The 27,588-nt window shown below is 35.7% G+C and overlaps 1 protein-coding gene across 1 annotated transcript in view; it reads right to left on the reverse strand.

Annotated features, from left to right (window-relative positions):
* Nucleotides 1-24,235, reverse strand: part of IGF1 (insulin like growth factor 1) — a 49,732-nt gene extending 25,497 nt beyond the window's left edge. Inside the window, exons 1-2 of the mRNA XM_030480499.1 lie at nt 23,927-24,235; nt 19,456-19,612 (exon numbers count right to left, since the gene is read on the reverse strand). Coding sequence (XP_030336359.1) covers nt 19,456-19,612; nt 23,927-23,989 — 220 coding nt within the window. The 5' untranslated portion in view covers nt 23,990-24,235. The remainder of the gene's footprint in view (nt 1-19,455; nt 19,613-23,926) is intronic.
* Nucleotides 24,236-27,588: the final 3,353 nt, after the last annotated feature.

Consider the following 27,588-nt stretch of genomic DNA (forward strand, 5'->3'; position numbering starts at 1 on the left):
TTATTATTTCACATTAGATTTTCACATTTTCAGAATAAAATATCAGTGATAGGACACTTATTCTTTCTTTTTATTCAGAAGAAACCACACATTATTCCATGTCCTGTATCTTGCTCAGATTCATTTTGACTCATTTCCTTACAGAAATTGCTGAAACCTCCCCTGAGTTCTTCATGGACCATTCATTCATTATTGTCTTAGTGCTCTGGTGCAATTACAGAAAGTTGTATTTACTGGATGTAGAAGAAGAAAGATTGAGAGTTAGCTCTTCTGGATGGGCTATATGGCATCCGGTATAGCTCAAGCTGGAATTTTTGAGGGGCAGTCCAATCCTTAAAGAAAAATTCATCCTGTCTTATTGCACGAATTGTTTGAAAATTAAATACTTCTGCATAAGCAAACTAAATATCCTGTAACATTATCACCAACTGAGCAGCAGAACACAATGTTTGGTAATCAAACATATAAATTACGATTGTCTGGTGCCATAATATTGCCATTGACACTAATAGTTGGAGCAAATAACAACACCTAAACTATAGTTTGCCTGACACTTTCTGATACTAATCTCTGCCTCAATGTTATAGCTTAACCAAATCTTAACTGTCTGGGTTTTAAGTTTTGCACATTGTGAGTCTTTGGTATGTTTTGGAGGTTTTTTGTTTTCTTCTTGTAAAGAAATGGGGCAGAGAAAAGTGCAGCTAAAACCACTGAGTCATTTCCAACAGTAAGATTAGAAGCCACATGGTTTGCCCCTGTTAAAACATAACCCCCTCTTCTGGGAAGCGTATGGCTGTTTTATTGAATAACCCTTGTGCTTCCATAATGTGAAGGTGGAATTTGGGGAGAAGGCAAAAAGGAAATTACTTTGGTTCAGATATATGCACTTGTGTCCTGCATATGAAAATCCACCTAAAATTGCAAATTTCCAAGGTTCTGAGGTACTTCTCAGTAAAGGTAGGTATAGCTATTAGTCCAGTATAAGTATTTGTCAGTTTGGTTCTCTGAAGAGTTGGGCTGTCACAAGTGTTTTTCTTTTTATACACCCCTCATGATAATTTCAAGGAGTTGTCATCTGGCAACTCCCCTTCTCTTTAGAATGGCTGCTATCATTTGTTACTGCTACCATAACTGAACCTGCTGTCTGATACTGACATTTCCCCATATGAACATTGAGATGAATGTCCACTTTACATTTTATCTTGGACTCTACTGAGATTGAAGGTAAATGAGACACAGATACTTTGTGGTTGGGTGATCTGGTGTGGGTATTTCTATAGAGATGCTTCACAGTTTGCTTCGGAGTCTGCACTAACCAGGACAGCAAGATCGATACTTACATAGCTATCCACTGATATGCAATTGCTAGTACATAGTGCAGTCACTGCCCAACCCAGATCTGGTAGAAAAAATTGGACAAAGTTGCATGTGCAGTGCGTTTGTGAGAGGAGAACTGTCCTTGAAACCTGGTTCAAACATGATTCACCCTCAAAGGAATCAAAGTCCTAGTTCAGGTAAGGTAGCTGCCAAATACAGAACTTTATTAGCAACTTTTAAAGGCTCCTCTGCCTTAAATCATGTTTTCTTCTGATTCATCATTTTTACCCTTTTCCAGATGAAATTTTTCTACCTTGTTCGCAACACCATTCTCTTACTGCTAATTCTCGTGTTCTTTTCTTCTGCATGTAATTCTGATGTATAATATTGTCTTTAAAAGAAATATACTAGAATATTGACTCCTTTAAATTAATTATGGTTATCTGAAAGCTCAGACTAAGGGATTTTTTATTTTTTCTATTGTTCCTGCCTTAAGAATAGTGGAAACTTTTGAACAGATTTTCTATTAAATTTGAAAGAGCAAAACTTTTCGCAGTGTTTTTTTTTCCAAATCAAAGTTACTTAGCAATTTTGAAAAATAATATGTTCACAGTTCATTAACACAGTATTGACCCAGAACTGACAGATATCCTACCTACAGGGAAGTCACTGACTTCAGGAAATTAACCTCATGGGAATATTGATAGGAACAGGGTTAGGAAAACAGCATGCAAGGCAAGTGCACTCTTCTCTGAGGTGACTCGTTTGATTTATTGCCTCATCTCTGTGTTAGCATTGGCAGAATGTTACAGAGAATGAAAAGAAATTGCTTACTAGGCGTTACCACTTTATTGAGAGGATGCAAGGAAAGTGGTGTGAAAAGTGGAATGTGTGGGGAATTAGAGTGAGAGCACAGTATTTTGTTGCTGGCAGATGTCTGCTGGGCTTCACCATTTTACTGGGATGGTACAATTCAGTTGTTATGACACATCCAGGAAGAAAAACAGAAAACACGAGCTGGAGGCTTGGAGAAAATTAAATGATGATGACTCAGAACTTACACCCCAAAGTAAGATGAAGATTGAAACACTGCAGTGTTTAGCAGAGGAATCTGAAGAAATGAGCTTCCAATTTGCTGAAGCTTTGCACCAATCTTCAAATGAAGAAGGTAATATTAGAAAGCTAGTGTCAAGGTGAAAGGCAAGGATGATTACAAATAAACTGAAAGCTGAGCTTATGTTTTTGCTGCCATTCCCTTTCAAAATATTCTTTTTGTTCAGTGTGTAGTCAGCCCCACATCTGCTTCTGCTGAAATCCAAGGAAAAGTGTTTCAGTGCCTAGAAGTGTTGTTGTTTGACTCGTTTGGCTGGGAGAATGAGTCTCAAGTAACCTATGAACTCTGTGCCATATACTTGCAGTAAGCAGAGGGCCTGCTGGGGTGATCTACTTAACTTGCCATTAAGTTTTATGTAACTGTTATAGTATTGTTTAAAAATGGTTTGAGGGATTCTCTGCAGTAATATGGCATGCATTAACTTCTAGTTTGAAAGTAGTAGCCAGTTTTTATCCCTTATATAAACAGATCTATTTTTATTGTATTTACTGAACCATCTTCCTAAGTCAGATAGACTGTTACCTATAATTTATTGTCCTTACTGTGATGTGGCATTTTCCTTAAAACTTTAACCCTTTTAGTGGTTGTTATATATGAATTAAATATGAGCTTCTGAAAAGTAATGTTTCTGTGGACCTGAAAGGTTACCTGAATCAGGGGATTTCAAAAGCATTTAAGCAGCGAATAAACATCATTGCCTCATTTTCACACATGGTGAAAGTAAGACAAATACAGATAAAATTGGTTTGTTCAAGGTTATGTAAGCTGGTTAGTCCCAAAGCTAGAAATAGTCATAGCCCTCCCAGCTGCTTCATTCTTTATCCATTGCCTATCTATAGAAGTACTTGTCTGTCCTCTAAAATAAAAAAGGTGAGAGAGAGTTTACACCAATTAGGCTTCTTGTATTAGGAAGTCTTATTTCTGGATTTGTCGATTGCATAGATAGGGAGTATGTTAGCCATAATTGTGCACTGATGGACTAATGCTTTTCACTAATACATTCACCATTTCTTTTTATGAGTGCAAAATTTATAAATATATTTTCTGCACACATGAGAAATTGTTTAGCACTGTGATCATCTTATGCAGCATATCGAGAAATCAAGTTACTGGTGGTTTGATAGTGGAAGTAATCTGTGTCTGGAATTCTTGTGCAATTTAAGTAGCAGTTACAATTGTGACGTGTTGAAAGATGGGCTGATGGTCTTGTTATTTATTACCAGAGAAATTCAGGTCCTTTTATCTTTGCCAAAGAAACTGTAATTCAGTGCATCCAGAATATGGTGTTGTATGGGATATATCACCTCTTATCTTGTGAAAGTGTAGCCTCAAACCTCATCCTATGGGTTATAGTAAGCCTTAATTTCGTATTTTTATGTGTCATTTTTATGTGTTAGTGGTCTCCTCAGTAGGTTATTGAGAGGGCAAATGCTGCATTACACCACTGCTCATGACTGTGATCACATAAAAGGAAAATCAGTCCAACATAGTGCTTCTGGTCTACAGCTCCAATATACTGATATTCTAAAAAGACAGCTAACAGATAACAACAGATACTCCCTACTGCATGTCACTTGAGGTGAAGAGTGCGTTTCATTCCCTTTAGCAGTACCTGGCAATACTGAATTTTGTTTATCACCAGACACTTAGCAACAAAAAGTGTTCCTGGTCAGTGCTTTGCTGCTGCCCTGCACAGCAGCTGCTCTGGAATTTCTGCAGCTCTCAGGAGTGAGGCAATTTCTGTCTCTCCAGTGAGAGCAGAAAGAGGCTAATGATTATTTGGAAGGGTGCTTATATTTAAAGAAAAGGAGAGCAGGATTACATTCCCAGTTTCTGTTACATGCTGTTCTCCATTGCTTATAGTTGCCAGGCCTAACGGATACTAAGTTAACTTGGGCCGATAGATAGACCATTTACTCACCAATTTGGAAGTACAATGCTTTTATTTATTGACTGCATAAGTTTAGGTGCATCATGGCCCATTTGTAATGTAGAAGCTCTAGTTTATTGTCATTGTTAAGATGATCAAGACTATCTGTCTTAACAGACTATATCACTATGAGTTACGTTGATGATGAAACTTGTTTTTATTGTGTCTCTTGTCTGAATCCAAGCTTCTAGTGTTAACACTACCTTAACAAGTTACAGATTTTCTTCTCCCCTTATATAAAAAAAAAACCCAAAACCCCACAACATAAAGGGATCATATTTCAAAATAAATGTCCTGAATTCTACCTTATTTAACATCTGACACAGTTGAGATTTTAAGCTGCTGAATGCACATATAATGCATTTTTAAAAGTGACATTGCTATGGTTATGAGTTACACAACAACATGATGTCAGCCCTCTGATTGGTGCCATGGTATTTAGCAATGCCACTTGGACAGGAAAGTTCACACACAGAAGCATGTCCAGCAGTTCTAAGAATTTTATATCTTTTGAAGTATTCAATATACCTTTACTTTTATGTCGTGGAAGCACTGGCCCTTTCCCATAACCCTTGTTTTATTCCTCAGCAATCCTCAGTTGAACTTAGGGTCATGGATTCGCTTTGCTTTCTCACTAGCTGCACTGAAATCAAGCAGTCTATCAGCAAAATCACTATAGTTCAAATGTGTCTAAAAAGGAATTCATATAGTAGTACTTTATAAGAATCCAGCATTATGACTCTGCTTTCTCAACATGCATAAGGATATAACTGGGAAACTGAAGAGTAAGGTGATTCAAGAAAAAAGTGGATTTCCTGTACTGACTCAAGAAACAATGGGAATTTTCAGATTTCAACTGCCTGCTTCAGCCATAAGCTTTCTCTGATTGTAGTTGTTTCAGCAAGAAAACAATCTGCTGCTGATACAAGTTAGGTAATTAGGTCTTAGTTTTCCAGGACATCTCTCTGTCTCCTGAGACTATAGGGAAACAGCAAAATGAAAACTTTACCAAAATATTATCAATGTATACTGGCAATACGGCAATGATAGCCTATCAGTTCCTTTGTCTGAAAAAAGTCAAATGAAGGACAGTTAGGATGGACTCGATCAACAAAATCAGTATTTACCTGTTTAGGTCATTCAGAACAATTTTCCAAGTGTTGCATACGGTATAGTGATGCAAAGTGGGGAAAGCAGGAAAAAAACCAAAATGAAATATGAAGTGGTTTTTTATTTAGTAGATTATTGTCCATTGCCAACAAAGCTTAGTATGTGAAAAGCATTATGTTTTTATAGTGACTGTTAGGAAATGCACGGGTGGTCTCTGCTAACACTCACATCATAAATTACTTGAACGAATTCTTGTCTAGTTGGTAGTTTCAACTGACTACCCATGAATTGATAAGCCTAATTTATGTTGTTGTTACAGAAGATAGGAATTTACGTATTCCATCTGCAGGTTTAGCATGGATCTCTGAGAGGTATCTACACAACCACAATACTTCATGAAGTTGTGAACAGATATAGGTTTTTTCTGTACCACCTTTCATGAGCTCTTTCATTAGCTGAAAAGGAAATGTTTTATGTTCTTTCTTAATTGTTTTCAACTTTTTAATCTAAAATTAGGTCTCTTGATCAAGACATTTCAATCACTTCAAATTCTAAATGATTTTGCACTGAATTTTATTTATCACCAGCCACTTGGCAACAAAACCAATTCCTGGTCAGTGCTTTGCTGCTGGCCTGCACAGCACCTGCTCTGGAATTTCTGCAGCTCACAAGGATGAGGTAATTTCTGTCACTACAATGGAAACAGAAACAGGCTAATGATTATTTGTAAAGGTGTTTAGATTTAAACAAAAAGAGGAAGATTACACTGCTTTTGTTTCCAGTGCTCTTGGCAAAAGTGCTTTTTAGCTCAGGTAGGATAGGGTTTATGCTGAAGCTGCTTTTGAGGAAGCGGCACGCTTGCAGCTCCATGTTTTAAAATCTGCATTTGCCTTTTTGCTTCAGTTTCCCTTGTGTAAAAAGAAGGTACTACTTCACTGTATCTCTAGGTTAAATTAATTGCCATTTGTATTCTGTGTTGAACATAAAAAGTACTAGCAGAAATGCTAAAATTACTGTGCAAAAAAATCCTTGCCATCTCCAGTTGGATATGCAATTACTAAGGCAATAAAACCTTACAATGCTCAGAGAAACAGGCGAATTCTTGCAAAACTGTAGGGTATAATGTACTTGTTTTAGTGTTGTTATCAAATACTTGTATGACGAGCACTCTGGAGGAGTTTACGAATAAAATATTAATTCTAATTGTCTGCAGTGTTTGGATCTTAGAAATCAATAGGGTGTGAGACCATCTATTACATAGTGAAGACAAAATAAATATTTGAATGCTTTTTTCCTTCTCAGAAGTAGTACGCATCCTGCATAACCATGGATACAATTTTCTTGTTAAAGACTATAGTCGTTTACTGATGGACAGTATCATGACATAAAACTGATTAGCCTGTGACCAAAATTAAGGTTAATATTCCTGATTTTAAGGGATTCTTAAGACCACAGCTTAAGTCACTAGTTCGTTCATTAAGCTCTTTCATTTGACTTGCAGTACATGTTTTTAAAATGCCTATAATTCATAGATTCCTACAGTATTTGTTGTTATACAAACCAATACTTTTTAATAAAACCTGCAGATATTCTTACGTTTTATATTACAATGTATTTGGAATTTTTGCAGTAAATTCAGATGCTGCCAAATGGCCTCATTGTAGTGGGGAGTAGGTCTAAGTCACAAGTACAGGAAACTCCAAAATAAGACACCCTAAAGAAGTTTGTGGAATTTTTAATTATATTTTTCTGGTTAGAAGACAAAGAAAACAATAATATATTCATTGTCTCCAACTTCCTGCAATGGTTTAAATTTTTCTCATGTTCAATCTTTATTTTGTATTCTTTGGGGTCCACGTTTAGACACTGGCATCTTGCAATTCACGTTAGTAACAGGGGAACACTCACAGTACTTACTAACCACTGCTTGTTTCAGGATGCCTCCTAGAATATTTATTCAAATTCAGCCTTCATTATTTTTAGCTCACTTGGGAAATTATTAGCTTTCATCTGATGCCTCACATATTTATGCTAGAAATAAGAAGATTTCATACTAAGCGTATTAGTGTGTTTAACGTCAGAGAGGAAGCCAAGTCATTATGCCAATTCTTATTTTAAAGAGCTTTTAATAGTGATAGCTTTTTCACAAGCAGTCAATAAGGTCCATAAGCAAAATTTAGACAAGTAGCTAAGGACCCTGACTCATATTTCCAAAGATACTGAAGCAACTAAAAACACAGACTTGGACAGGCCTCTGCCTAGGACCACCTCTCATTGATTTCAGTGGTAATTAGATACATGACAGCTTTTGAAAAATCTCTCGAGTGTCCATCTGCCTCTTCAGTGCCTAAAAATTGTTGAAAATCTGCCTCATATGCCTTTACAAGCCTCCAAGGTCTCGCTGACTTTTCATGACACTCGTTCTAAATTTTGATAATAGATTAACACTTCCAAACTTTTAGTGTTCAGTCTTTTAGATGTAGCCATCTACCTGCCACACAATCAAGAACAATTTAGACACTTCAGCAAACACTTAAGTATGAAGAATTGATAATTTTTAATAGTTTATACCATGAATGGTAGATAGATAAACTTTAAAATTACACTACAAACCTTTCAGGCTGGTTTGAATGAATGTTCAAAATGAAAAGTTTTTTGATGTGCATGTACCCTTTTCAAATCAGACATAAGCAGTATCTATTGATTGCTCAAAAGAGCTTCTATTTTCTGTATTTATAATACAGAAGGAAAAATATCAGAAGTTCAGCTGGTAGTTCTTAGGAAAAACAGATGACTAGTTAGAAACCAGTGGGAATCCAGTCAAGGGAAAATATTTGTGGTGCAATGATACTTACGGCCAAAAGACCTAGGAAAATCGATGATCAATGTTTTCTTTAGTAAGCATAGAGAATTCCTCAAATTAACTCACACTATCCTCAGTGCACTGAGCCTAAGCCAGTTGAAGTTAACAGATAACTGTGAGTGAGTAACCCTCGACTCTTGATTGTAGATTATGAAGTGAAGAAACTTCTGGACAGGGCTAGCCTGGATTATTAATGTCACTAATTTCGCCTTCATTGGTATCATCTTTTCTCCTTCTTTTTATACTACATATACTCCATATCAGCTTTTCCTTGAGAATGTCTCTTTTCTCTGCCATATCAAAGTGTAGATAAACACTTTTTTATTATATGACACCCTAAAAAAACCCAAAACAAACCAGCAAGGGCACTCCCCCATATTTCATAATTCAAAGAAAGATAATTGGTTTTTATTCAAAATCTGTTGTAGGTTATTTGATTCTTGATGGTGGATTCAAGCCTGATTTATTAAAAAAAATTTGCTCTTTTTTCACAGATCTGAGCTTCATCTGTGTCATATCAGAGTATAAACTTCTGTTTGAAAAGAGCAGCGGACAATAAGAATATCACCACTTATGAATTCTGTTCATTTTGTTAGTCTTCATCTTTGTGATAACAGGAAATAATTGTCTTTTATTGCACCAAATCCTACTGTTTTCAAAAACTAATGTAAGATGACTATGTAGCAAAAATTATGGTAGTTGATTTAACACTATTAGAGATACAGTTGTAGAATTTCATGCCATTGTTTGCAGAAAGAAATCTAAGTGTCAAATTCTACAACAAATAACTTCCTATTATTTTTGAATGGCCATATTATCTTGACTATTCCACTTCTTTAAATTATTGCATCTGTCTTGGGATAGTATATTTAATTCACTGTATCTAACTCCTGAAATAGAGGTGGAACTCTATAAGTGCATGAAAATCAATCATGTACCTCACACAGGATCACCCTTCATGACTTTTAAATGCAGAAGTCAGCACATAACCATGAATTGAGAGAATGTTGTGGCAACATTGCCTTCATTTCTACCCTATTTCCCTCAAGCCAGAGCAACTGAGAATGGTACAATGCACAATTTTAAGAGTAGCCTGAAATAAACTAAATTGAATACATGTTTTTTCATATAAAATAAAAATAATCCTTCCTGGTTTTTAGTGCTGCACTCTGCTTCAAAACAATAGTTACTGAAAAAGGTTTGTCAAGTTCTGAACAATCAAAGGTACAGTTCCTACCCTCCATAGCTGGTTTGGAAATTTTAACTACTACAACTGCTGTTCCCTGCAAAGGGGTCACTTTAGAGAAGACTGTGGAATGTGGTTATCTTCGAAGTGGTTCTGTACTGCTTTTATATTGCCTTGGATGAAGGATGGACTTTGTTCTCTTGATTCAACTTGTTGAATGGATAACAGCTTCCGGTGGGTTTTGTCTTACTTCTGTCATATTACTGCTTTTATAGATGAGCTCATTAGATCATTAGCTATTTTCTAAATCTTCAAATTGCCTGAGTATCATCTCAAAACTGTATGCCAGTTATATCGATGAGTCTCTAAACTGTACTTCAGCATCATCCTGTGTTCTTTCTCCATGATGATGCTTCATGTGCTGTACTCTAACAGAGAAAATGTTTCTTTAATGATCTATGATATTTAGAGATCACTCTAGGTTTTAAACATTATTATTGTCTCAATTTCTTAAAAAACCCTGCTGGACCACATATATTCATAGGACTAAAAATGAATCCATGTAAACAGCAGTATGAAAAAATGCTTCATTATTTGTGCGTGGATAAGTGTACCTTATCTAATTAGGCAGGAATAAAACACGAAGGAGTGTTACTTATTACGGCATGTAAGAGTATATTCTATCTATTATATCAAAAAAGAAAAGATAGATAAGCATTTCTTCCTGCTTTTACTGAGTGCTTTCTCCAACAGGATTCACACTTGGTCAGACTAAGGTCTGGGAGTTCGTAAAGGCCAAAGGAGAAACTCTTATTGGTTTTATTACGTAAGGCATGCTCTGTGTCTTTGGTTAACTGTGTTATACAATGGGAGCTAAAAGAAGCTTGGATTTGCTTTGATCTGAAATGTAGTCTGTAGGAGTGCATGCTTATCTCCACATTGAAGTTCACTGTATGGTTTTGAATAGACTCCTCCCACCAAAATTTAGGTTCTTAATGAAGTGTCCTTTACTCAACTGACTTAACTAACTTACGGGTGCAATTACCCTAGCTCCCTTGCTTAGTTTAGTGGAGAAGAATATCCTACTAGATATTTAGTACTTAACGAGAGCTCTGAAAGTTTCTTACTCCTCTCACTGACTGTAGTAAGCTTGAGCAGGCTCCTAACTCAGATACCTCATTGAAGTGCACCAAAGTAAATGGAATTACTCTGAACCAGAATCTCCTTGTGTATATTAGATCAAGCTCTGTTTAGTCTTTATCATTCAGGTTTGGTCTGTATGTGTATAAATGAAAATTATGTTTGTCACAGACTGTCTGTCTAGAAAGCACTGAATTTAAAGGTCTTTTGTCTGAAAAGAGGTGAAAGGAGCCTTACAGTTAACAATATAAAACATAAATGAGAGCTTTTTAATACATCATCCTTCTCTATACGACTTACGAAGGGATAATAGCATCACATATTCTTTCCACACCTCTATACCTCTATCCTCCCTTGAAAAAAAACCAAAAAACATCAGTAAGGAATACTTTGATATTACTGAATTCCAAAATATAAGTAGGGTTATAATGCAAATTATTACAGTAATGCCTCTGTTTTCATTCAGTGCCCACTGCTTTAGAGTAAAATGCCAGAAACAATTAGAAAAACAAAAGTGTTCTAAAAGCAAATATATATGGTGGTTTTGCATTTAATCTTAGCTATATATTTCAGGAATAAACATGGATTTTATTCAGGACATGTATTTGCCAATAATACATCTGATTAAACTAGGAAAATTAGACATACTATCAGTAGCTTGCTCCCAAATTACACAAGAAGAAATTAGATACATTTTCAGTAGCTTGCTCTCAAATCTCTTCAGTCTATGAGTCACCAGATTCTTCCTGCCAAACTAAATATGTCTGTGAAAGGCTGGAAACTTTAATGGAAAGAAACATAAAACTTGAAATACGTAGGAAAAACTAAGTTTTTTCATGGAAGACCTGTTGACTAGTAATTCAGGAATTCGGGGGATGTAGAAACAAATTATTACATCTTACTTGTCTACAGAAGTTTCAAGGTATGAAACGTATTCAGTTTAAACCTGTTGTGTTAACCTAAAATAGATGTCCTTACTAGCTTTCATGTAACCTAAAGTAACCAATTAAGACTTGCAAAAAGAAGTTGTAAAAATTTCAGTATAATAGCAGAAGCTCTTATCCAGTCATTTTGGTGGGGCTGAGCTAAAAGAAACCTTCAGTATGGTTAATGTAAGTCTGAAAAAAAAAAAAAAGAAAAGAAATTACAGAATCACGAAATCAACTAGTTTGGAAAAGACCTTTAAGATCATCAAGCCCGACTCTTACCCCAGCACTGCCAAGTTCACCACTAAACCATGTTACTAAGGGCCTCATCTGCATGGTTTTGAATACTTCCAGGGACAGTGATTCCACCACTTCCCTGGGCAGCCTGTTCCAATGTCTGATCAGCCCCTCAGTGAAGAAATTTTTCCTAATATCCAGTCTAAACCTCCCCGGCACAGCTGGAGGCTGTTACCTCTTGTCTTATCACTTGTTAATTGGGAGAAGAGACCAGCCACCTCCTCACTCTATAAATTCAACAAATCCTTCTATTGTAAATTGGATTTGTTATACATAGTTTTGATGGCTGTGTTGTACTAATTAGGAATGTACTCATCTTTTCAAATCCTCAATCATAACATCTTCTCTACGATTTTCTTCACCACACTTACACTTTTTCTGGCTTTGCATAAGCAATACATTTACAAATATTCTTTAGAACTTGTGAAATGCAGAGTGTGTGTGCATAATTTAAGCTTTTATCCGTTGCCTTAGCAGGATACGGCTGTTAATTAATATTCTTTTGAAGTCAGAACAATTTTCAGTAGTGTTTACTTTCCTTAGAAGTTGCTGTTTATAGGAGCTGGGGGTGTTACCTAAGTGCTTTCTTGTTTGGAGATAAAAGTACTTAATAAGTATTGCTAGAATATTTATTTTCAAAAAGAAACCAGTTTTGATCACTGAGCTGGTCTGAGCCAACCCCTTCTTTTTTCTGCATACTCAGCCTTGTGTAATTTTCTGCCCAACACACAAAGACAAAAACACTATAAACAAATAGTTCTGTATCAAAAATAATCATATAATTTCAGGTTTGGGCATAAGCCATAATTTCCTAATGGAAGTGTTTTAACAGGACACTCTTTTCCTTCTTCCACTCTGTTATGAGCACATAGTGAAGCAGAAGGGTTTGATCTCTGAAGGCATTCTCTTATTCTAGAACAGTTATATTATGTAGATGGGAAAACTGCAATCACAGTTGAATTTCAAAAGCGAGATGGGAATTATATGAATATGCTGTAGACTTAGGGGAAAAAAAAAATAAAAATGAGCCCTAAATTATTTCTTTGATAAAAGGAAACTATTCTAGTTTTCACTAACAAACAGTTTAACATTAGATAAACAAACAGCTTCCACTCTTTCTTGTAAGAATAAGAACACTGAAAACATTAAACTTGATTGCACATGGGATTCAAACAGAAAATACAGCAAGTATTTCAGACTTGTATTCCAAACCAATTTACCAGGAATTGGCATTGGAGAGGCAATCAGGAATTTAACCTAGAAGTTTCTCCGACAAAACTGACAAGAGAAGCTCACCTGTGTAATTTGTCTAATACTTAAAGAAGTCTGAAAAGAACTTTGATTTTTCTTGCTTTGATAAAATAAGAAAAGCAATTTATCCTATTATACTAAAAGTTATGTGTTAACCAGTGCCAAAGGTACAGCCTTTTGGTTGAAATGGGCATTTAGTATTTAACAGGATTCAATTTTTTAAACTTTTATTTACAGTGACATTACAAAATTTTCTATAATTTGAAGTGACTATCTCATCAGTATACAGTATGCCCCTCCAAAGCCTATGGGTTTGTTAAAATTCTTGTTCTCACAACCTCATTCACTGATGCAAACATGAAATATGCCTGTCATTACTGAACCATTAGACCCAGTACTTGGGCATATCTTGTGTAGTGATTTTGCATTAAATGTACCACAAAGAAAGTATGAAGAAATGGCTTTTTCTTCTTTCTGACATGGAAGTTCCTGTGGCTATTACCAGAGATAAATTTAGCATAAATTCTTCAATAAGTATACATTTGTGTTATTTCTTTTGTCTTGATTTCTAGACTGAGGAATTACTTAACTGTTCATTACCTTTTTCATCCATTGTCATATTTTTTAACAAATAAGATTGTATCATAGGGAAATATTGACATTTGGGTGTGGTTTAATAAACAAGTTCAGATCTCTCCTATGTTTTTTTAGCAGAGTTCTGAAATGGAAATGGCTTTAAGTCTCTGATTTTCAGTGATGTGAGAGGGTTTGAAACATGCATAACAGCTAAAGTGCTGAATAAGCTCTAGAGAAATGGCTGTATGAACTTCCTTCTTTGAATGAGCACTCTGTATAGATTGCCCTAGATGCTTAAGTAGTTAAGGTAAAAGTTTTTAATTAAGAGGCTGTGGGTTCTCCTAAGCTGAGTAATTTGCTTTACAACTCTTGCTGCTGTTGATCAAATGCATTATTAATACCAGAACAAATGAAGAGGTCCACATGCAAAGGTTTTGGCCAGTTGCATAAAGCCTATGCCAGAATTGAAGTCAGGGTTTTTCTTGGTATTTAAAATTCAGTGGAAAAGTAAGAGGGGCAGCTATGCCAAGAATTAATCCTGATCTTGCCAAGTGCTTCTTTGAGTGACTTTATCCAACATGAGACTAAACAATGTATTAAATACACATATAGCAGTTAGGGAATCAAATGTCAAATAACAGCTTTCTGCTATTTGAGACCAAATTTGAAACTTGGTCTAGTGCATAGATAAAGGCAAACATCATTAAGAGCATTTGCATCTCTAAACATCTAACAGCTAATAGGGAACACATTTAAATTAAACTTCTGGAGAAACTGTACTTATTTGTTTTTCATAGTAGACATTTTTTGCAGAGATGTTTCTTGCTGGAAATTTTGATCAATGGTTTGTTTCCCAATCACCTCATTAAAATTATCATTACTACTACAGTCCCCTCTAATGAAAAGGTTGAAAAATTATTAAATCCTTGGTGACCTGAGAACTAGCTGTAGAGGAGACCTGTTTGCAGAGTCTAATATTAGTGTGTTTTAGAGGCTAAATCCTCCCAGACTCTGTGTGATCCATAGTAAAAGAAGGCAGAATATCTCTCTCTGTTATTAAAAGAGGTAACTTAAGAAGATTAAACCTCACTAAACAAGGTTAGCCTTTATGAAAAATTCTCTAGCCTTTCTTAATGAGGTAAAAACCAACAAAATTCTTGAAAGACTGGTTTATTTAAGAACTTCTCAATGATTACCACCAGGGGCAAAAGACCCACACACCAAACTTGGCTATCATTTATTTGTCTATACAGTGATACCATTCCAGAAGCCAGAGCTGTCCTTTTCTTAGAGAGGTATATCAATAACTGTGCCTGGTTAATAATAGTTCTGGTTCCCTGAGCACTAACCCAGCAGACTTGGCTAAAGCACATTTTAACTCATTTCTAGGCTAGCTTTCCTGTAGAGGTAAAAAACTGGGGGTAAAGGAATACACTCAAACCTTCAATGGATACAGGATTTGGGACATGAATGGGGCATGTAGCCAGACCAAGGAACTTAAAACACTGTCAGATCTTACTGTGTGAACATAGCCAAGATGACCATCATCTCTTCCAGAGATTTGTAAGATTGTCACTGACACCACAGGCAGTGTGGTGTCCATGGCAGTTTTTCAGCTTGCTCTCCTGGGCTTGTAATGTTAACAATCCTTTCAGTCAGGGACACAGAGAGCTAATGACTCATAGCTCCTACAGGTATGGAGTAGTTAAAAGAACTGAGTGCCATGCCATCTCTTGTAAATTATGATGATAGGTTTGACAGGCCTAGAAACTTTAATAACATCTTAAAAGCAGACTTCCTGAAGTAAACAAGAAGCTATTAAACTAAAGGGGAAATGGAAGAAGCAAGTAGTAATTGCCTAGCACTATGCTGCTTATTTCCTGCTTTGCAAGGCATGAAATTCCTCCATATATTACCTTAGTTCTACAAAGCAATGAGATTTGATGACAGCTCTGAATACCGAAAATTAATGTTCACTGTCTTCTTCCTAATTTTCTGATGATTATAAACCAATAGCCTTATGTTGCACACAGCTGGGGATATTCCCCAAGGACAACACACAGTTCTGACTGTCTTAGTGGAAAAAAAATGTACTAAAAATCTGTAATTTGTTTTCCTTTTTTCATGTAGTAATAGTCCTTAGGAAACAACATGAGCATAGAATGAATGATTGTCCATCAAATTCAACTTGCAGTGAAGAAAAAAAAAAAATCTGGTGGTTTTTTTTTTTGTGTGTGTGTGTGTTGTCTTTGTTGGTTTTTTTTTATTTGTTTGTTTTTGGTTTTTTGGTTTTTGGTTTGTTTTTTTTAATATATTTTTGTTGTTTTTTTGAGTAATCTACAAACGAAAATTCCTGTGATAAGGCAAGACTATTTCAAGGAAAATTTCCTCCCTCCTGGGCTATTGCTTCTGTAAGTTTTCTTGTAACTTGTACTTTCAGTTTTCTAACATTCTCTGCCCTCAGCATTGTTTTGTAATAGCCGTGGCATGGCAGAGCTTTCTAGCATTGAAATGACATAGCAGACATCTCACTTTGCTCATGACTATTGAATCCAGAGGTTTTGAGACCAGAGAAGCATTAATTGAGAAGAGTTGTGTAGCCACTTGTGCGTCCTGGCCAGACTCTCTGTGCTTCTCCTAACAGAAGCTAACACAGAGGAACTTGAGTGGCACAAATTCTGCTAGAGAGGTGTTTACTGGATAAAAGGATGGCAACACCCTGCACTTCACTGGTGATCATGTGGGAGAAAAAGCTGTCCAACAAGTAGTCAGTGTTGGCTGGGGTTACATGTGACTAAAGGAAAAAGCAGATGCTCGATTTTGATGTACAATGGTATCCTCTAAAATACTTGGAGAAATGCTGACCTGCCATCTACCTCATGAAGAAAGCGAGTGGTAGAAACCACATTTGACTTCCCTTGAAGTCTATGCTTTTATTTCTGTGTGGTAAGCAGCTGGGACATCTCTTCAGAAGCTGTAAAGAATATCCTTTTATACCTAGGAACTTAGGCAGAGTAGACTATATAAAGGAAATTTTTTGTCTTCCAGTCCTAGCCATAGATATAGCATTGTGGTTGTGGAGTACAGAGTTTCAACAGAAAGTAACAAACTCAGTTATTTGTATATTCATTTCCACCCACAACTCCCAAGGAATAGTCAGAAGCTTTGACCTTGAATCTGAACCAGGAGTTCCACCTCAGCCAAAAGGTATTCTTTATATTTGTAGTCTCTAGTGAAATACAGAATGATGGAAGAAAAACCTTCCCTCACAGCTATTTCCTGTGCGAGTTAAAGGCAAGCATTTCTATTCATTACACTTTGTATAAAGGAACCAGACTATGAGGATACAAAGCTTAAGATACAATTTAAACTGACGTCCTCTTCACAATGAAAGAAAAAATTTCAGTGTTTTTTTCCATCTGCAAATTATGATGTGGGATTCTTAAAGTCCTGAGAAATGGAGGAACATTTTTAACTTCCAATACTATGCTACATTCTGTAGTATGAGGATCTCAAGTTGTTTTACCAATGTTACTGGACTTTTCTACAGTTCTGTATTTTAGATTTAACACTATCAAATAAGAGGGAGAAGGCTAAGAAGATTAAATTGCTGCCTCATGAATCAGAACTAGTCATGTAGAGGACGCATTTCTTAGCATCCAAAGGCCACATATCAACTTTGTAAAATTGCTGTTGAATGTTTCAGTTGTAATCTGCTGATTACAGTCAATCGATCAACAGCACAAGACTTTCCCAAAACAGGGTGGTCATTCATTAGTAAAACCTTCCACAGTCTTCCATACAAAACAAGGCAGACCTTTATCGTGTCAATAGTTGCATTATTTCCACGGAAACTTTGAATGTAAGAAAATAACAAGGGAAACTAGAGAGAAATTCTTTGCTGACAGCAGGTAAAACTCAAAATTTCAAGGGTAAAGATCTTTAAAACTTCAGAAACCCATCCTGGTATTTTAAAGTAAGGGTGATTTGGTTTAGGGAATACAGAAATTTGAAACAGATCATGCAACCTTAGAATAACTGAGGTAGATTGAAAAGAGAGTTATTGCTGATTATTAGCATTTCAAATGTCCTCTTACCTTGAGGAACACAAAGAGTACACATAACAGTAAGTCTGATTGCTTGGCAGTAAAAACCACTCTTGTAGCAAGTGTGATAGTTCTCTGAACAAGCAGCAAACATTTTGCCAGGAGAGGCATGACTGGGAAAATGCCTTTGGATACATTGCACATAAAAATCAATTGTTATGCTGTTCTAAGGATGGAGAATACTGTCTCATAATTTTCTTGTACAGAAAACAGGTGGGGCAGATGAAGTCTTCCTTTACATTTCTTCCAGCCATGCAGAGAAAGTGTTTGTATGACTCTCAAACAGTCCCTTAAGTGTAACTCAACTACTGATAAATGTAAGGGATTTGGGTGTTTAAACGAACACATAAAGAGTTGGTAGAAAAAAATAAATTCCTTCATAAGAGATTTCACTATTTTTAATCTTATGTTTAGCACCAGAATGTTAAGTTAAACACAACCTAAACTAGATGCTCATGAATGATAGCTAAATTGTTAAATACAGAAAAGAAGGGTTCTTTAGTGAATTATTTTTGCATATATGAAAAGTAGGCTGCAGTTTCAAAGGTAAACTTTATAAGGAAAGTGCAAGAAGACAGTGAATGTCTTGCAGCTTGTATGTTGACGGAAATCAGTATTTTCTGTAAATTACAAGGTGCAGACTTGGATTTATATCTTTATTTCAAGCAAGGAGAAAAAATATCAAAAGCAATTTCTATGAATAGAAATTATAAGAATGGGGTGGGTAAGATCAGAAAAACAAAACACGATAGCTTATAGAAGGCAGGAAGCATTAGGATAAAATCAGGATTATTAAAAAAAAAAATAAAAATAGCTAGGCCTCAGAAAGAATATAGAAACAAACAAACAAGCCCCCAACAAACCAAACAAACAAACCACCCCCCAAAAAAAAAACCCTCAAACAAAAAACCTTCAGTCAATTTCTTGTCTTTGTAGCCTAATCACCCCATATTTCCTTTTCTTCATTATATTCTTGTTTAGAACAGTAACTGAGGCCCAGAAGGAGAGGTAACTTCAGACAAGAACTTCATACAAGCACATAATATAATTAGAAGTAAACACTAGTTTCAGAGGCTCTAAAAGCACAATTTTTTTCATGGTTTGAATAAACATATTAAGGAATGAATTCAGAATTAATATATTCCTAGCTAAAAGTTTCATTAACTTTATGTTATTTGAGTAGCGAATAGCTGAAAATTAGAAATAGATTTCTGTTATTTAAAAGCTGTGTATTTCTCAATCTTGACAGCACTTGCAAGATACTAACATAAAAGAGTTACTTATCTAACTACTCCAGCTTTGCACAATCTAGAATATAGCAAAGGAAAATATTGTGCTGTTCGGTTTCAAAGTGTAGGTCTTGATCTGAAAAGTAATTTGAGTACTAATATATCCACACCGTTGTAGACTTCGTTTTATCTGTTGACTGTGCTGGTGTTAATTTTTATTATCTCAGCATGCATGAATTTCCCTTCACCTGGACTTAACTGGTCACTGAAGATTTTGGCATCTCCAAGACAGAGGATACTAGTCATACTTGGAGCTTGGTTTGATCATGTCTAAGCTTGTAGAGCAGTTGCAAACTCCAGTGTGTTACATGGTAAAGTTAGCAGTTGAATGAAAGAAAGGGTTGACTTACTGAAGTAGAACCCCCTGTCTCCACACACAAACTGAAGAGCATCAACTAGCTCAGCACCACAGAGTGTTTCTGGGCCAGCAGCAGCAGAACTGGTTAAGGTAAGCAAACACAGGCCAAGGTAGAAGAAATGGATGTAGGACACAGTGTGCATCTTCACCTGCCAAGGAATCAAAAACAGTGTCAGAATTTCCCAACAGAGGCCTAAAGAGAATGCCTGCTGCACCCTTGTGAGTTGAGAATGCATATGTACTGTAATTTGTTAGACAATAAACACAGTATCGGGAAATGCCTCACTATAATTTTGCAACCAGCCACATACTCTAGTCCATGTAGTTTGTAAACAGATTATTTCCTACGGTGAATATTCTTGGTTCACATTCACACATAGTTAGAGAATCTTGTAGTAACTGTGATTTATGGTTGCTCCTGCAAAAGGAGGGGATGGAAGAGTACAATAGACAGGCGAAGGGAAGCCCAGAATAATAAGAGTAAGGAAGACTAGACAACATTGAATTATTTTGTCTGAGACCAGATAGGCTAAGAGAGAATATGACGGTTGCTTGCCAATGTACTGGGAGATGGAGGTGGCATGTGACAGAGAAAAGCTATTTAAACTAAAGAGCAAGCACTGGCACAAGAATAAATGGCTGTAAACAGGATGAAAGGAAATTTGGACCAGTAGGAAAAGGGTTCGTAACTAGTTCTCCATGGTTCTTCAGCCACCTTAAAAAGGGAAATATCAAGAAAAAGCAAAAGTTTCAAGGTAGACTCTGCCAAAGCTACAGAAGAGTTGATGTGGGACCTTCCATAGTAGGGGACCACATTCCACAATTCTTACAGTCCTCTGTTACTAGCAAGTTAACATTTGGAAGCATTCAGGAAATTAAGAGAATCACCAGTGGGAGTGTTTGTATTTTCACTTGGTGGAAGCAGCTATACTTTCTCTGACCTTCATCATATCCTCCTAGGTTTGGGTATGAGGTATACACAGAGGTGATAATTCTTTCCTCATTTACATTTGTTTACAAACTGTCTTTCTTTTAGACTTTTGACTGAAGAAAGGCCAGTTCTCAATGGGTGTAAATTTGCACCATTCCATTTACGCACTCCCTTTTATATTAATTTATATCCACCAAAGGTCATATCCAACATGTCAAAGACCTTTTGACATGGTCTTTTTTTTAAAGACTAGGAAAAGCTATTTATATTTAGTAGCAGGACAGTGAAGAATGTGCTTAATGCATGTTCTGAACTGATTTAGATCACTCGCCAAAAATGCTAGTTTTGAAAGATGTAAATTTTATTCTCTGTCAAGGTTAACATTAGTAGTACAGTCGGGTAAGAAGTTACATATCTTTCTTGCACATGCAGTTAACCTTGGCTTAAAAGTGCTTTGTATTAGCAAACCAGTGTGAAGTAATTGGAGTAAAATGATTAATCATCCCTAAAGTTTCTTTCAGGGTTTAAGGGACCATTTAATAATTTTTTTTTTTCACTGAACTTTTGAAAAACCAATGAAATTATCTATTGTCTGCTCATATGGGATCTGATCCAGTGGGGTATTGAGCCTTCTCTAGTTAATAATTTTTAAGAATTCTTATTTTCTTGGCAAAGGATCTTAGCACTTTTCTGGATGAGTCCCCTATTCCAACTTAAATCAAAGATGAATAAGAGACAAATCTATAAATAAGTCAGAATTTATCTCCCTTTTTTTCCTGATATTTCCACTGTGACAATAATGAATAAATCTAAATCCCATGATATAGCATAAAAAGAAAGAATAATTATTTTCCCATTCACAAGAATCTTTAGCCAACTTTACCATGCACAGACCAACAAGATTTAATGCATGGACATGACTTCAAGGACAGATGGAGAAAGATCAGATTATAAATGAATGACAATAACTCAAGGCATTATTTCCTGTAATGATTCCATATCTTAACGGCATCAATGTCTTTTTACCCTTGCCATATTTTTAAATTTTTAAGATAAATGTGATGCACCTGCACTTTAAGATGTTTCCCAGTGCTGAGGAGGTAAAACAGAAAGCTGTTCAGCACACGCCTCAGAAGGCTGGAAGACATTACAAATACAAGAACACTGTGTATTTAACACTTTGTTCTTGTATAACATTTGGGCCAGAAATAAACATAAATCTTAGACATTTAACAATTTTGTATTTTTCGAGACTTTTCAGCTGGCTTGCATTTTCAGATAAATATCAGCACCGAACTACAACAAAACAGATTATCTACCATTTTTCCTTTAGTGGAAGCCAAGAAGGCTGCACAGTATAAACCACAGAGAATTTCTAACTTTATCTCCAAATTTAACAACAGTCAAGAACTTTCAAGCAAGTAAAAACTCTGGAGAAAAGAGACTCACATGTTTCTAGGGTTCAATCAATTATTTCTTAAATTGAGTGCTGTTTCATCAAAACTAAATCCAGAACGCAGTTTAAAACTGTAACTTTACTTCATCATTTTAATTAAGCATAACATTGGTCAATTCAATATGTTTGTGATAAAATCAAATTTCCCATTTATGTCTGAGGGGAATATTCTTAAGAAAATACAAAGTTGTAATCCAATATTGCTTCAGGTTCTTTACAAACAGGCAGGGTGCTTGCAATGTCCCAGATTTGACTAGAAAGTTGAGAGTTTAAAAGAAAATGCTTTGGCATGTGGGTGGGGTTTATAGAAGCATCTAATTACATTTGGAAATTGAATACAGGTTCAGGATGAGCCTGGTTAAGCACTTCTTTCAGTTGCATAGAATGACTGACCATATTTTCACAGCTGGAATTTCCTCTTTTTTTCAGTAAAATACCCAGCTTTTGCTGCATTCCTCTTTTAATAGTTCAGAAGAGTGGCACCACAGAGGAATGTCATATATGAATACTCTACATCTCTTTTAATTCTTAATTGTCCTATATAAGTCCTGTTTGGCTAACAATCAGCTGGCACAAGTTGTGCATAAGAATTCTTCACATCCTTGGTAATTTTAAGAAGAATGTCCACAATAACTATAAATATCTTGAAGGGGTAACATTTTTGTGGATAGTATATGTTATAGATAAAAAATCAAGAGTTATATTCAAAATTACATTTTGTTATATAGAGGTTGGACCTGTTAACCAAACCATAGTAGATGTAATTAGTATGTAATAACAGTATTCACTAGTAATTATTATACAAATAGAACATAGATATTCTTTAGAATGGATCAAGATTTAAATACTGCTAACTTTCATTAAAGTATCTGGGCTACTTCCTAATCTAAATCAATATGTTCCATTGATTCCAAGGAAACTTGGCAGGATGTACCGGCTGAGGAGCTAGCACATTACTTTTATGTCTCTTAGTGTCTTGCTCAATACTTTAAAAAAATCATCTTTCAAGTATATTGGATGGGATTCCCACTTATACATTAAGAGAATGGTTTCATCCATAGCAATTACAGACCTGGTGTTTTGAATCACGTTAAGCAATGAGCTGTGTTTTAAGTATAAGACACTCTAAAAAAAAAAAAAAAAAATTAGGCCCTAAACAATTAAACCAGGAGAATACTGTCAGCTGCATAAGTGTCCTTGCAAAATATTAAAGAAAAAAGTTCTTGAAGGGTATAAATTTGCTGATAATGGAAAGTTGAAATACGGCCAATTGACAGAAACAGAGGTCAGTACACCTACTGAAGCCCAATTCACTTAAAGACAGCTTATATTAATGTATAGAAATTACAGGCTCATAACGTGAAACTTCACATGCAAACTTTCCTGAAACAGCCCTCCCTAGAAGGGAAAACTTGGAGATGAACATGTAGGGGAATTTCCATTTTCTTTATGTACAATTGCTTAAGCTATACAAATATGCAAGGTCAGCAAGAGTCGCAGCTGGTTTCTAATGTAGAAAACAAACTGAACTTCACATTTACTTTTTATTTATGAAAGCAAAAAGCAAGTAAATGCTACAGTCCTGCCAGAAAATTGCTGCAGTGACAACATCCCTTGAAAGTTTCCCTGTAAAAGCATGAACATTTTATCTATCATTGTGTATAATAAAACTGCAGAAACTTAACATGTGAATAATACCTTTTTTCCTATAAAACCCTGCACCTGCAGAAAATAGCAAAAAGTTCTTGTTTTCAGCAGCATTAATTAACAATATAGACAATGATGTAATTGGACCTCTTAATAATGACATAACTGAAATATTGCAAAGTTCTCTGAATACAAGTGAAAATCGACATGTATCTGCAATAGTTTACCCTTACAGTTCTCTATGTAATTGCAACTATTACATACAGCCATTTTCCAGATCACATAAAATTGCATGTTCAGCAATTTATAAATAATTCTCAGTTCTAAAATAATGTTATTGAAAAGTGCACAATACTCTTCAAACCAGAAGCAGACAACACACAGTAAAATAAAACTAAAAAATTATTTGAAATAGTAATAAAGATTTACCTTCAAGAAATCACACAAGCAGCACTTAACTAATTGTGTTGAAAGACTGTTGATTTTTTCCATTGCTTCTTAAAAGTGCAAAGTCTGGAAATGAATTTGTTAGCAGTAATGATGAGAAAAAAGAAATCCAGAGAGATGTGAGATGTTGAGAGCAATGTCACATTTCAATATTGAGGACTTTATTCCATTGCGCAGGCTCTATCTGCTCTGATTTTAGCAGTGACAGTGAGATTTAGCAAACAGAAGAGGGATTTAGAGAAAATCCTCACATTTATCTACATTACACAGACACTGTAGACAGGAAACAGCTGGGGGAGCATTTGCCTTCTCTCTCTCTCCCTCTTCTGGCAAAGTTACCGAGTAAGGACTTTTTTGGGCATGGTGACAAATAACATCATACCTTTGCATTTTAAAACTAGAGCACAGAAGCATATTTTTTTCCCTTTAAAAGAATGTGAATTAGTGACTGAGGGGTTAGCAGACAAAAAAAATCTTGTGCTGCCATGAAAAATAAGTAAATGTATTCTGGTTAAGTATCAGATAGCTATATTTGCATTTGTACTTACACGTGTGTGTGTGTGTGTCTGCATTTTAAATATGTAAAAGCTTATATACGTAAGGGCATTGTTTGATATATGCATACCTTTGTATACATGTACTCATTTTCTTTATGCATAGAGGCACAGGTATTTTATTTATATAGTGTAGAAAGACAGGCAGTTGGTTATATACTTTTTTCTTAATACATCTTTACATTATTAAACTTGGCAAGCCTATATGCTGAGTAACAATTAAAACCTCCAACTCTCAGTGCTATTAACCCTGAAATAGCAGTTTGTAATTTGCTAAAAATAACAGAATTGTTGAGCACTACTTGTAAATAGGGAAAAATAGCTCTGTGATCTTTTAACAACCACACAGGAGAAGATATATTATTTCCTAGAATTTGCAGTGCTATGAATACAGTAACAGAAGTAGCCCAGTTTGGGGGGCTTCCACGACATTTATGGCAAATGTGCTGTTGTAATTATAAAGTGATTTTCCCCCTTTTTAGTAGTAATCTGCATAATTACTCTTGATAACAATTTAAATTACACTGGGAAAGAGAGAATTCAACTTTGTTACTTCTGCAATACCTAACTTTTGCCTTTTTATTTTTTCCTCAATTATGAGTCTATTATAAATAACACCAGCTGGCCAGCAACATGCTCTCACGGGTTATGATGTCATTCAAATCCCTCAACTGTGTTAGTGGCTTGCAATTTGCTCCAAGCCAGCTGTTTTTCTATTTATAATGTATGCTTGCATTTCAATAGTTAGCTATTAAGAATAAAGTTGTGATGCTGTTTTATAGATACAATTTGTACTTGTTATCCTTTGGTTTTGGAAGATGGCATTTAAAAGTAGAGGAATAAACAAGACTGCAGCTCCAGAGACAAAATACATGTCACAAACAGTGCACGCTTTCCATAAAAGCTGTTTCAGAACATTGCATTTTGTCCCTGTCCCCTACCACTCGAGTGTTGCATGCTGAGGTGCTAGCTGTACTTTATTATTGAAAATAACAATTGAGATCATGTTGGCCCAGGTCCCTTCTCAGTTTTCAGATCCACCTTGAACTATATGGTGCTTGCCAGGCAGAAAGGGCACATTTAGTTTTTTGTATCCTCTATAAATGGCTAATACTCTGCTCTGTGTAGTTTTAAATGGTGTGTATTTAGCTAAGCTGATTAGTCTTTGGAAAGGATTTCTTCTAATGTAACATAATAGCAGAATCATGGAGGCTTTGGGGTAAGTTTGTTTAGTTCAGATAATACCAGTGTTTCAAGTATTCTTATACACATTTCTACTATAAGTACTGCATTTTAATATTCTGCTGTTTTATTCTTCCCTCTGTTTTTCAGAAGTCATTGAAGAGTGGAACCATTCTATACATAGCTTGACATAGCCTGCTGCAACTTGTAGCACATGTATCCCTTATTCCACCAGCCTAATAGAAGAATGTGGGAAGACAAATTATCAAAACTCTGATATTCTTTATTTTTTACTTTCATAGTACTACAGATGGGTGCACATATTAGTGTCTTTTTCTTCCTAAATAACAGAAGGAATCCACTCATTCATCGCTTCCCCACTGCCTGAGCTTCAAACTTTCATTTCGCTTCTCACTGCTTGCTTTCTCCTAGGTTTCCCCAGGCCTATCTTGGTCATGAGAGCAGCATGCAGTAGAAGATGCAAACTTTAGCATTCAGGCTAGCCAGCCAGAGAATCATGGTGTCTCTACACAACTGCTAATCCTGTTTCTTTCCATGGAGCCATTCCGAACACCTATCCTCACTCCACCTGACCAGCCTAAGTCTCTGATGCATTTCACTTCCTTCTGTTAGTTCTTGTTTTAAAGGGGTATTGTGAAAAGGCAAGAAAACAAAACTGATTCAAGAAAGGTTTTTTGTAGTAATTTATAGACTTACTGTTAGTGAAGTGCTTTTCCTCACTAACAAGTAATTCCACTTTTTTCTAGATAATGTTCCTCAGGACATATTGACCTGGGAATCACTACTTTCCTGAAATATAGCTTCTATTCTGGCGATAATATTCCAGTCAGTATAGCAGTCTGTTAAATAATGGAGATTTGTTAATTTCTCTTCTGCTAAATGTAATAGCTTTTACTTTATAAAACATTTAGAATAAAGTACTCTATGGTAACTACTTTATGATTGAGTGCTTATGCCATTGCATACATTCTCTTGAATAAAATGCACCTGTAAACTACAGAGTGTATGGTAGCCATCAAAATACTCACAAAACATGTCCAGGTCAGGAAAAAATATTTAATTGGAATGTATATAACAATTCCACGTTAAAAGGTAATAGCCTATATATCTTTGGCTTCCTAAGTATAACCTGCAGTGACATAATAGCCACAAAGACACATGAAATGTGTGAGATACATAATAAGACATTTAGGAATTTATGTGTTCTGATCCTCATTTTTTGCACTGTAATACTCCTATGAGATCACTAACACCATAATGATGTAGAACTCATGCATCAGTTTTTCTGGTGAGACCTCCACTTTATAGAAGACAGTTTATAGAAATCAGTTCATTGGGCCAAGGGGAACTGCATTTTTTGTGTCCTTTTTTTCTTTTGAGATCCCAATCACGATATTAGACATTTAAGACATTATTAATTTGCCTAAATCTAGGCAACTAGTGTCATTTTTTGTGCTGCGGGATACCCTGCATGCCCCCAGGTTCCACTACAGAGTGATACTTATTTCCCGTAAGTCTCTGTGTCCGAGCTGCTGACCTCATATAGATATCTTGCATACTTTAGGGCATCTCAAATGGCCTTCAGCACCTGCAGGTAACTGAACCCCACCATAAGGCCTTCTTTTGGCAGGCTGATCTGGGATTCTTTTAACCTTTGGCCTTAGAATTACCTTTGGCTTCTTCATAAATAGAGATGCTCTGTCTTCTGCCATTTATTATTTTTGTGATCCATTTGTGAAGAGGTTTTAAAGTGGAGAACATGACAATTTCCATTGAATTTCAGCATGGTCTGGGTGTATATTTTCCTTATTCTCCTTTGCTTAGCCTCCAGCTTAAGCTCTTTTGGTTTGGAGCTGTCTCTTTTTATTTGCTTCATAAATCATCTTG

Source organism: Strigops habroptila, chromosome 3, assembly GCF_004027225.2.
Source record: "Strigops habroptila isolate Jane chromosome 3, bStrHab1.2.pri, whole genome shotgun sequence".
NCBI lineage: Eukaryota > Metazoa > Chordata > Aves > Psittaciformes > Psittacidae > Strigops > Strigops habroptila.